Source organism: Ciconia boyciana, chromosome 15 (assembly GCF_034638445.1).
Source record: "Ciconia boyciana chromosome 15, ASM3463844v1, whole genome shotgun sequence".
NCBI classification, from domain to species: domain Eukaryota; kingdom Metazoa; phylum Chordata; class Aves; order Ciconiiformes; family Ciconiidae; genus Ciconia; species Ciconia boyciana.
The window spans coordinates 9333269-9345317 of record NC_132948.1 but is presented as its reverse complement, the minus strand read 5'-3'; the positions used below and the strand labels follow the sequence as shown (position 1 = coordinate 9345317).

The 12049-nt window shown below is 47.1% G+C and overlaps 1 protein-coding gene across 1 annotated transcript in view; it reads left to right on the top strand.

The window, feature by feature from the left end:
• SETD1B (SET domain containing 1B, histone lysine methyltransferase) overlaps positions 1-12049 on the top strand; it is a 55400-nt gene that overhangs the window by 26604 nt on the left and 16747 nt on the right. Inside the window, exons 7-8 of the mRNA XM_072880110.1 lie at positions 5416-6186; positions 11398-11568. Coding sequence (XP_072736211.1) covers positions 5416-6186; positions 11398-11568 — 942 coding nt within the window. The remainder of the gene's footprint in view (positions 1-5415; positions 6187-11397; positions 11569-12049) is intronic.

The window sequence follows — 12049 nt, the reverse complement described above, 5'->3', positions numbered from 1 at the left end:
TATTTTCAGCCTGGGATTGCGGTGTACTGCACTAGGGCCGTTTCCTTTGTCAAACGCAGAGCGTGGGCAGCGAGGTGCATGGCGTGAGCTTGGTGTGGTGAGGCAGCCGGCACTGGGGAATAGGCTGTCGGAGGTGCCCGGAGTCTATTCTCGACTTCATCAGTGACTTGCTGTGTGACCTTGTTCGGTCAGTTGTCCTCTCCCCATGACCTCTGGAGGTTTTTCTTTCCCCACTTTTTTGTAAGGATAAAGGGTGAATTTTTTAGATCCTTGGATGGACTTAATCTAAAACAAAGTGATGAGTGTTTCACCAGATGATGAAAACTTTTTGTCCAAGAGCTACTTCTGATTTTAATTCTAGCTTTATTGAAAAGGTTGTTATTAACATTTTAAATGGCAAAGATTTTTAGTATTTAAATATGGAGTTTTCCAAGTTTTAGGGCTTAAGGAGTGAATTTTTTTGTTCTGTTTGGTTTCTGTGAGAGCAAGTTGCAGCAAGTTTAAAGATTTGCTATTTCTTGCAAGCATGGGATGCTTCACTTCATTAAAGGTAATGACCTTGTATTGTGCTGAATGCCGTTGATCCTCTATTTCATTATTTCAATGCACCAGAGATCAGCCAGGCTATGTCAGAGTAGTTGCTATGTTTGGTGATACAGGTTCCCAACCTCAAATATAAGTAACTTGGTACCCAGCAGAATATTTACATGAAATTAAGTCTGAGCTGATGGTATTCAAGATGCATTCTGAAATTCTGAGTAAATTCTTTATCAGATGGCCTTTTAAAAGGAAATGAAAGCATGTGAAGTTCCTCTGCCCGTAGGAAAGGTACTGAATGGCACGTACAATGAAGCTCCCAACTGCTGCTGCAGTGTCAGTGCTCCTCTAGGTCGGGGAGAGAACAGCTTCTTCACATCTGGAAACTGCCAGTTCTGCATACAAATATTAGGATGTAGTTTATTTTTTCTGCAGGTATGAACATTTGCTTGCTAAACGCTGGGTATTGCTCTAAGAACGATGCCTTGCATTTAGTGACTCTCTGCCGTGTCGCTATTCAGGCTGATCCAGGAGTGAGATCTCAGGATGTTCCCTTCGCTTAACTCAAGAGGCTCTGTCTGTGCTAAAATGCACTGTACCAGTATTAAAGGTGGCAGCTAGCATTTTGGGTGAACAATGAACGAGGCCATTTGTAACCAGTTACGCTGACGTGACTCTCTCCCAACAAATTTGCATCGTTAAAACACCTTTGGAAAAATGTGTCACGCATATAATTAAATACCTGTTTTGCTAACTCTTAATTTAATTAATGCAAAGTAAAGATGGCAGCACAAATTAATTTACTTGGAAATGGCTTTTCTCTCAGTGGGCTGAAGGGAGGTTTTCCGGAGGCATTGTACCAGATGCCCTCAGAAATGTGCAGGTGAACTCCAGGACTGATTGACACAGTTTTTTGACAGTGGTGGCCATGACGTCCTCATAGCAGTACATATGCCACGTATCAGCTTACCTTTTTCCCCTTGTGAGAGCAAAGAGGGAGGCCAGCTAGAAGGTGGTTTCTTTGGGAGGACAGTGTAGCTACTTTTCAGCTCTACCCTGAGAGGTATTTGGTAGAAACCACAGTAAATCCAGGTTCAGACAGGTGAATGAAAAGAAATTCATAGAACAAAAGATCTTTCTATGTCTCCCCTTGGTTTTTTCCTTCTGTACCTTGAACTTTCTCACTCGGTGCCCATGTTTTTCCCCCTTAGATACAACTTTTCTGTAACTGCTCATCTGCTTTAAATATTCATTCCTCTTAACTTTCTTTAAAGACTTCCTTGTAGATGATGATCTTTTGGTTTGACCTCTTTCCTAACCTTGTGTATTCTCCCCCCCCCCCCCCCCCCGACCCTGCCTTTTTGATCTGTTTCTCCCTGCCGCTTAATCTCTTTCTCTTTCCATCTTGCTTGGGATAAAACTGGAGCACAGACTGTGTTCACTGTGCAAGTGGAGGTGAGTTGTCAGCCCAATGTTGTAGGAAGCAGGGAATCTGTTGTTGCTTCCTGCAGAACCATCTGAGCACCAAAAGAATTAAAAAACAAGTAGTCTTTCAGTCTTCCAAAAATGCTAGTTATTGCTTTAGCAATTCTCATTTCAGCTTAAGTAAAAATAAATGCATGTATGAATGAAGAAAGCTGCTGCGCACTACAACATGGAGTCCAGCTAGTCCTGCTACCTCTCTGCAATTTCAGGATTGGCTTTTTCTATCTGATATTTCCTTGAAGAGGGAAAACCAACCTCATTTATCAGGCAGGATTCTTTGGTACTGAGACTGAGTAAAGGACTGGTGTGGATGGGAGTGGGCTCTGGGTGATGGGCAGGAGCACGGGGGTCTCCTGTGGCAGGACTGGCTGAGATGGGCTGCTCTGCGCTGGTGGTGCTCCCGGAAGGGAGAACATGTTGGCTTGGGCAAGCACTTTGGGACTGGTGGTGTGTGCTCAGCAGAGACCAGTCTTGAGTGGTGACTCAGGCTGGTGTTGGGTGGCACTGGGAGGGTGCAGGATCCTGCAGGAGGGACTGGGGATTGGGGAGAATTTGTGGCTTGGAGCTCCCTGTGGCAGTGCCGGGTGCTGGTGCTCCACTGGGGCTTTGTGGGGTGACTTTCCTCCATACCCCATCAGATGAGATGAATGCGAATATGAAGCTGATTTTTGTCTATCTTTGGTACCTGAACACTCTTGGCTTCCTATCCAACACTGACCTTTAGATCATCCAGCTTTTGTAATTGGAGCCAGTGTTTTTAACAGTGCCTTTTGTGTTTGGTTACTGAAAAATGGGGTCTGTTTCACAGGAAACTTGTTTACACCTGCCACAGTTGTCATCTTTGCTCCTCCTTTGCCCCTTTCACTGTAGCTGCGGTAGTTGAAACTGCAGAATGTCCTTTCATTCCCCAGCATCCTCAGCATGGGACATGACTGCAGTAGAGCAGCTGGGAGGATGCAGGGTGTGAAACCCACTTAGAAATGTTAGCCAGATGTGGAGAGCTCGAGGAGGAGATGATACAATTTGGCTTTGGAAAGGCTCAAGTGCAATGGGTTATTATTTCTACTTCTCCTTTTTTAGCTGTTCATTTTAGGGTTTACAAAACAGCCCTCAGAGTACCCCCCTGCATGTACAGATGCACTAAAGCAACTCAGCAACTACGGGAGAGTTCCCTCTCTGTTACCGTTAGCAGGGGATCGATAGCACTTGCTGCAGGGTTTGCTAGGCTTGTGCTTTCAGCCCTTCTGTGGGGGTAAATGGTGGTCTCCTTGTTGAGTTGAGGGGTTGGGCATTTTCAGACCTACTAAAACTGCGAGTGGCTTTCTGGGGGTGACCCATGCGGTGCATGAGCCAGTGGGTTCATGCTGCAGCAGGGGAATGCGGGGAAGCCAGGGCGAGGGGAGGTGCTAGGACAGGAGGATTTGCAAAGCTGCTGTTGCAAGCGTTGTGCTCAGCCTGCTCTCTGGTGGTAGCTGCTGTAGCAGAGATGACCTTTGATAAAACGTGAAGCATTTGGTTTGATTTGGATAGTTGTGGTTGCTCAGCTTCATACAGCTAGAGTTCATAGCAGAGTCATCAACTCAGCTGCTCTTGCTTTTGTTCCCCTACCTCTGTGCAAAATTCACAGGTTAAAAATCAAATCACAGCAGCTCAGGATGAGAACTGCCAACAAAGCCTGCTTCCCAGCAGCCCTCCCCAGTGCAGGTTCTCCAGTGTCTGATAAGGGCTGAGCTTTATTGCTCTTGTCTTTCAGATGGGGAGACTAGTAGGAGAGCAGACAGAAGAGGCACCTGCTGGCACAAAACATGAAAGAAGTAAACATCTTTGGGATCTTCAGTCAAATTTGGCTGAAAACAGCCAGCAGGTTCCAAAACTCTTGCCAGGATTGAGATACAGAGAGGCACTTAAAGACCACTTGATCATGATCTCTTACTGCCTCAGCTGGGCTAGAGCCTGCACCATCCAGGGCAGGCAGGAGAGCTCCAGCGGAGGTGCAGCATCGCTGCTGTGCTCTGGTCTGCGCTGGTGAACGTGGGGATGCTCTTTATTTAGATCAGCTGGTGGCAACATGCAGACTGTTTGTCTGGCTTTTTTGTGCGAAGCTGTTGTGAGGAAGGAAGTGCTTGGTGAGTCGTTCGAAGGAGGCAGGTCAGTCATGCTTGTAGGGAGCCTGGGAGAGAAGGTTGTTGTGATGAGTGCTTCTGCTTTTCAGTCCTGAAAATAGCTGAGGGATGTTTGCTGTCACAAGAGTGGTGGGTTTTGATGATTTTAGCTGGAAAAAAAGGAAGAATGGGAGAAATAGTTTTGGAGAAGGTTGTTGGGACCCTGTCAGCAAAGGATCTTTGTAAAAGGTCAACCCCATTCGTGTTTTCTAGATAAACTGTCAGTGTGTTGGATATGTCTTCCAGCAATATTTGGATGCTGTATTTCTTACCAGGATTTAATAATACCTGAGGGATGTGACAGTCATACATGTGGTTTCTCTGTGCTGGAGACAGCTTCAGGACTGAAGTGCCTATAGGACATAGCATGCAGGTGTGACCGTTTGCTGTTGAGGATGGAGCTAGCTCATGAGGCTTTTTTGTTGTATGAAACCTAATCGGGCAGCTTTGAGACTTCAGAGCAAGCAGGCACCCTCTGTTTTAATCCAGTTTCCATGCCTTTGACAGTGGAGGTGGGACATCATTTTAGCATTTTATGTAACTCTGTATCTGTATTTCTTGTGGCTGGTAAAGTATTCATTTTGCCCAAGAACATGACATATGCTATGCCTTTGAATCCTAGCTTATTCGACTCTGATGTTTAAAGGCAATTTAAGCAGATTTGGGGTTCTTTTTTTCCATGTGAATTGCTGTGATCTAGTCAAGACAACTTTTAGTAGCAGCAACCATGTGGAAGTATTGTCTTCCCACAATTAGAGGCTAAGAGTTGACAGCAAACGAGCCAGGGATTATAATTAAAAAACAGGGTAATTCTTTGTGCATGGTGAAAACTAGGGAATAAAATCTCATGGTGTAATGCACCTGTCAGTATTAGATGCAAATAAGAGATAATGTATCTTGCAGTGAAAGACATTTGGATTGTGTGTATTTTGCCGAACACAGGAGCAATTCCTCCTATTCCATAGAAGCTGAGGTTTTTGTTCAGTTGATACTGATGCTCTTTTAGAAAGCTTTTACCTCTCTGCTTCCTGAGGTCTGACATGGAAGAGAAAAGCTTCAATAGGCACCAGCTGCTCAGTGGACCCTGTCTCTTCAGAGCATCGCTTGCTCGCTTTTCTCCATTCCCAATTAAAACGTGTGTTAAACTTAGCTTTTGTTTGAAGCAGCCGGCACTGTGGTATTTAATGTGAAAGGAATGTGCTCCTCACCTTTTCTCTTTCTTTTGTCGCAGGGTCAGCATTCTTCAGGGGAGGACATGGAAATCTCTGACGACGAGACCAACCCTGCGCCCATCACCAGTGCAGAATGTGCCAAAACCATTGTGGTGAACTCCTCCGTCAGCAACACAGCCGTGATGGCCCCATCAATTCCCCCCATGCCACCACCGGGATTCCCTCCTCTTCCTCCTCCACCACCTCCACAGCCAGGCTTCCCGATGCCTCCGCCTCTACCTCCACCACCTCCACCCACTCACCCTGCCGTCACCGTCCCCCCACCTCCGCTCCCTGCCCCCCCTGGGGTCCCTCCGCCTCATATCTTGCCTCCGCTTCCTCCGTTCCATCCTGGCATGTTCCCTGTCATGCAAGTGGATATGATAAGTGTCTTAGGCAACCAGTGGGGTGGCATGCCAATGTCCTTCCAGATGCAAACTCAGATGCTGAGCCGCATGATGCAGGCACAAAACACATACCAGTATCCGCCTTTCATGACGGGCAGGATGCAGTTTGTGAATCTTCCGCCCTACCGCCCTTTCTCGATGGGAGCAGCTCTTGGTCGTGGACAGCAGTGGCCACCACTGCCCAAGTTTGACCCCTCGGTTCCACCACCGGGTTATGAGCCGAAGAAGGAAGATCCCCACAAAGCCACTGTGGATGGAGTCCTCCTGGTCATAGTGAAGGAGCTAAAGGCTATCATGAAGAGGGACCTGAACCGGAAGATGGTTGAAGTGGTAGCGTTTCGGGCATTTGATGATTGGTGGGACAAGAAGGAACGTCTGGCAAAGGTAGGCTTTCACGTACTCTGTGCTGGATCCTGGGGAGAACTGTTCATAGTGCTTGTGGCCAGGGCATGGGTAAGCAGGGATCGGGAACTGACTTTAGAAAATTCCCACAACCCTAAAATTTTATGGTAACTAGAACAGAAGGAAAAAATAAAGCCATGGAATAGCTTTGCTGTGAGAAACCACATTGCTTGAGGCTGCTAAAATTAAATGGGAGGCATGTATGTCCCTGTCCCTCACCTGCCTCTGTGCCTCCCCACGGGGCTGGTCTTCGCACTGAGGCAGGCGGCAAGGAGCGTGTGCTGGGAGCAGCAGACCTCAGCCTGCAAACATCTGGAAGGTGCTCCATCACTAGAGACACCTGACTCGGGACAAGTTAGTACCTGGGTATTAAACCTGGCTTATTTCCATATATGCAGGCATTTAATGCTGCTTTGCCATCACAACAAACATGGGCTGGGAGTTTTAGTCCTTCCCAGTCATTGATGGAGGTACCCTGTGCAGAGTTATCTCTGAACATGTGTGGAGCCATAAGTGCTCACCTAGGAGTGAACTGCTGCTGTCTCACACCGTCCTGCTGATTTGAATGTGGGCCTGAGGAAGAAGTGTTTAGTTCTCAGTGTCATCCCTCTGCTTTGGGGTCGATCTCCTCTTCATCATCCCCTCCAGCTTTGGGGCCACTTCAGGGCAGCCCTTTCTGTGTGAGGGACTAAGCACAGGTTGTGCCTTGCGAGGGTCTCGGAGAGCATGTTAATCTCTGGTGGCGTGTTTCCCAAGCCCAGCCTGCATGGCCGCTCTGCTCATCTCGGCAGGATGCACCAGCCATGCTGGGGCACGATCCAGGAGGGGTCTGCAAACAAGCTGTTTTTCCAACTGTGTTTCAGAGGGCTGTAATGTCCTTACGCAGGCGTCTCTGAGGAAGGGCAGCCGCTGCTGCCCCAGGGCAGGGTTACGGACTAGGTGACGTGCTGAGTGCCACTGCAACCCGGTGGTGCCTGTTTGCAGACTTTCCCTGCCCAGGTGGGGCTTGCACGCTCCTGTTAAAGCTGACACTGAGCAGTAGTCATAGGACAAGGCTAGCTGCTCTGCAGACAGAATACATACACATGGGAGAATCCTCTCCACTGTGCTCCTTTCAGGAAGGCCTTCAAGAATGCCCCAAAATGCCTTATGCCCCAAAAGCCCAGGGTTATTCACTTCCCCCTGCAATCTCCTTTCCCTTTTCCCCCTCAGTGCAGTAGTTCCAGGGCCTGAAATTTGAAAAGTTTAGCTGGTTTTTTTTTTTTGGTTTTCTTTTGATGGTCTGTGGCACTGCTGGCTGCCTCCAGGAAGGGGTTTGCAGGAGGAAATGACCCCGAGATCAGGAGACAAATGTGCAAGGGCTTCTTGCATCTAAGAGGAACCTAACTATAGCTCCAAAAAGCTAAAGTCAGATGCAACAGGAGTGTTTGAAACCACCAAGCCGCTATTGTGTGTTCCTCACTTTGTGTGATGAGATCTGTGGGTATTTCCAGTTCTCTGCGCTCCTCCTGCCTCCCCAGTGCACTCAAAAGCTGAACATTGGCCAAATACACGAGGAGTTCCAGGGATTAGTTAAGAAAACAGCTTTGCGTGAATAGTTGAATCCTTTCTCAGCCAATTTAAAGTGTACCTCGGCCAGCAAGCAGCTCTGTGATCTAATATGTCATGAATTTGTCTCTACTAAAGAAAAGCTAACACTATAGAAAGGTTCATGCAAGCCTCAAAATTACTACTACAGTGAATTATTGTAAAAAAACCCAAAAAACAAACAAACAAACAAAAAAACCCAATGCCACAACCTGCAGCTACACCTTCTGTTTCAGATGCCAGTTTTCAGAGCAGTATCTTCACCACCTGCTTTTGTAAGCCAGTTGCGTGTTAACTGTAGTGCCTGGGAGAGCTCCTTGGCTTTTCCAGAGAGGCTGGTAATGCTGCTGCTTAACAGCTGTTTTATGACAGTGTAATTTGCTCTGGCTTAGAGCTGGCTGGCGTGACTTGCGGCGAGAAACCCAGTCCCTCTCCTCCTGACTGATGCTCAGAGCTTCTGCCTTCTACCAGCGAGCGTGTGCTGGCAATTTTGGAGAAGGCCCATGAGTTTCCAGGGCAGTGAGGGAAACAGATCCAGCAAGCACTTGCAAAAGCAGCAACTGAAGTACCCAAGAAATCGTTTTAAACCAGACATCTGCAATGAAGAAACAGAAGCAAGTCGAGGCAGGTCTTCAGCACCTGCTTGGGCTTGTTTATATCCTGAACTATGGTTGGATTTAGCATGTTCCTCCCTCACCTGGAATTTGCAGCCCACTTTGGGAAGGGAAGCTGACTGTACTGCAGCAGCTTGTCACAGTCCTTGCCACAGGTTATGTTGGATGTGAGCAGTCTAATTGAAAATATGAAATTGCTGCATGGAAAAACACTTGTGCTTTCTGTCCAGAAACAGAAATGCCAGAACCATTTCTGCTTCAGGGCACCGCCTGGAGAAGCCTCTGCCAGGCTGTGTGTTACTGCCGCATGCAGAAAAATCACACAGATTTCAGAGCCTCCTTTCTGCTAAGACTGGGCACCCCCTGACATTGGTGCAGGACAGGATTCCTTCTCAGTCATAAGCCGCCTACTTTTGCCAAAGGAAAACAAAATATGAGTATTCAGCTTAAACTGTACCTTCATATTGCTGGTGTCTTTATGCACACGTGAGGATGAGCCATCTGGGCTCCTTGGTGGCAGCTGGACGTCAGTTCCCCACTGTACTTTGCCATTACACTGATTTTTCTAGAATGGACCAAGACCTCCAGGCACTGTTTGAGCTGAAATGACCCTCCAAGACAGGCCCTGCATCCCCATTTCCTCCCTCCTAATGGTTTTAATTGGAGCTCCTCACATTTTTCCTTGCTGATTGACAGTAGTGAAATAAATTATATTATTTTTAGGGGTTTGGAAGTATAAATAAGACAACATACATGCTTGTTTACATCTTTGTTTCTTTAGAAATAAACAAGGCAGATTTGTAGGGAGAGATAATATCTTTTAATATCTCCTATCCGTGGGCCATCAGCTGCAGCAGCTCTCCTGTTATTTCACAGGGGAGATCAAAGCTTATCTTGGAAGTGCATGAGCTCCACCATATGCCAGTTCCTACAGTAGGTGTGTCCCTCTTTGGTCAGAGGCTTTGCAGGTCCGCTATCTCCCTGACCTTCCCCAAGCATAAGAGCAGGAAACCTTGTGGTTTTCTTTTTTCCCCTGGCTGACTGACAATGTTCAAGTTTAGTAGGACAGCACATATTATCTACACAATGCTGCTGGAAGCCCCTGAATCTTCAATGACGCACAAGAAGGTAACACACTTGTCACCTTCCGTGCCTCAGTTTATTTTCTCTCTGGTTTTGGCCACTATATTCCATCAAAGAATTGACTTGGGCAGCTGATTGACTGCCAAGAAGTATCGTGCCATAGGTAAAAGGTGGGAAAGCTCAAGGGTAAAGCTGGTGTCCTAGGTCAGGCAGGATGGAAAACGCATGGGATGAAAGCTGCTAAGGAGCGTGTTGCTAGAGAAGGCAGCGTGTGTCATGGACTTTGCCTGAGCTAGGGGAAAACTCTTCCCTGTTCCCGAATCTAGTGATGGGTTTAGCTTTGAAAGCCTGAGTAAGATGCATTAAGCAGAGTGCCAGGAATAACCAGCCATCCCTGGCCGCAGAGTGCCGCTGCCTGGATCCTCTGCTTGATATTCCCATTAGTCTTGTCCCTTATTAGCAGGAGAGTTGAGCTTACGCTTCCTCTTCGGTGATTACAGCCAGCTTCGGCAATTAGCTCTGTTAATGTCTGTAAGAGGAACTGATTTTTAGATGGTGTTACACCACTTGCTAATGTGAGTGAACGTTACCTCTGGTGCCCTTTGCTCAGAAGAGCGTGGCATGCCACCGTGTGTGACACTCTCCTCTGCCTCTCCATGGCTGCAGAGGTTTGAATTCCTGCTCTTCCTTCACACCTCAGCTCTGGTGAAGAGGGGTTTGTTGTGGCTGAGCAGAGATGAGGCTGTGTGTCTAGTTACCAAGTTTTGTAGACCCTTAGGTGTTTCACCTAAATATTTTGATTTTCCTGTTTCCCAGGACTGGAGCCTTCTGACAGTTTTTCTGGACTTGTGCTGTGGTTGCTAAGTGAACGCAGGGGTGTGTGTGATTTTTGACTCACTATACTGTGCCTTATACTAAAAAGAAGAAAGGTCTTCCCAACTAGAAGGTCTGAAGTTGCTTTCAGTTATGTGGGTTAGCAAATGAAGGTAGATAACACAGCATTAGGCTAACTTGCCTAAAGCATGCTTGAGTTATTTGTAAGAGGTATATGTGTAGCTCTATTTTTCACGTAGCTGTGACCAGACCAGATGGGCTCCTGCAGTGTTTGGGAGTTCAGGGGTGGTGGTGTATGAGGATGGTAGTGTATCCCAGCTCCATAGCTTCCCTTCAGAGTTCAGGACACTTGTACAGTAGCCGCTTCTTGGCACTAGGTAGCTCCTGCCTGGGTGGAGGAATGTGTTCTCTCAGGCTTCGAGTCCTGGGTTCATATTTGCACCTTTTGTTCCCCTTTCATCTCTCCTTTTTACAGCCTTTGCTTCTAGCATCTGTGTTGGAATCTGGCTGTTCTGAAGGTGGTTACTGTGGTCCCCTCACCAGGCACTGGGGAGACCTGAAATGAGCTATGGGGGGTAATGGGTCTGTTCATTTCCTTGCCCTCTCTTGTGAAGTACTTTGGCCTATGTTAAGCTGCATGTGAAGGAAATTGAGATCATGTTTTAAAACACACAGTGAAGAAAGCAAGAGTGTCTGCTCTGTTACCTGACAGCGTGATGGCTCCAATGCAACATCACTTGGTGTCCTATGCTAAGCCACTGCTCTGGGAGTTCCAGCAGGTTTGTCTCCAGCAGTTTTAGTGCCCTATGCAGAGAAAATAACTTCTTAAAATGCTTCTTAAAATGGGAGAAGGCTTCTCAGAGGGAAAGGTCTCATTATGAAGAAGAGCTCCTGCACCTTCTCCCTTTAAAGTGCGTGTGGTCATATCATGCATTTACAGATGCCCTTGCCTTCAGAGAAACTGATGCCTTGGCAAAGCAGTGATATTTCACAAACCTCAACTCTCTAAATGATTGCCAGAGTTTGTGTGCTCCCCAGGAAACTTTCCCTCTCAAGTGTGCTTTCTCCGTTGCAGGCATCTCTCACTCCAGTGAAGTCTGGAGGAGAACTGGAGGAAAAACCAAAGCCAAAGGATCGAATCACATCTTGTCTTTTGGAGAACTGGAACAAAGGAGAAGGCCTGGGATATGAGGGAATCGGCTTGGGCATTGGGTTACGAGGGGCCATCCGGTTGCCATCCTTCAAGGTAAAACTAAAGATCTGTCTTCATTATGCTAACATTCCCTAAAGGAGCATTAGGAGGATAGACCTCCCTAGGTTTGTGCCCCGAAGCCCTACAGGCTGGTTAACCATGCTGTGTTCACTTACGGGGTTGCTTCTGACAGCATCACTTGTAACCCACCGGTGCACTGTTAGAGCAAGGATCCTCTTTCCCAGCCTTAGCTTTCCATCTGCCACTTGTGTGAATTGTCTGTAAAGGGTCTCCCTGCTCTGCGAGGTAAAGGGGACATTTGCCTGTGTTTAGGATACAGCATTTCAGCATGATTGTAAAAATATATGCTTGTGCTCATAGTACTTTACACAGTTATTTCTTTGGTTAGAATGTCTTGCATTTTGGCAGCTGAGTCTCGCCTGAAGTTTGGTTAAAAGTGTTCTGTGCCTCATGTGAGTTTACAGAATCAGACTTGCAAGCATAGGGTCACCTATTTTAAAGAGCATTTGCATAA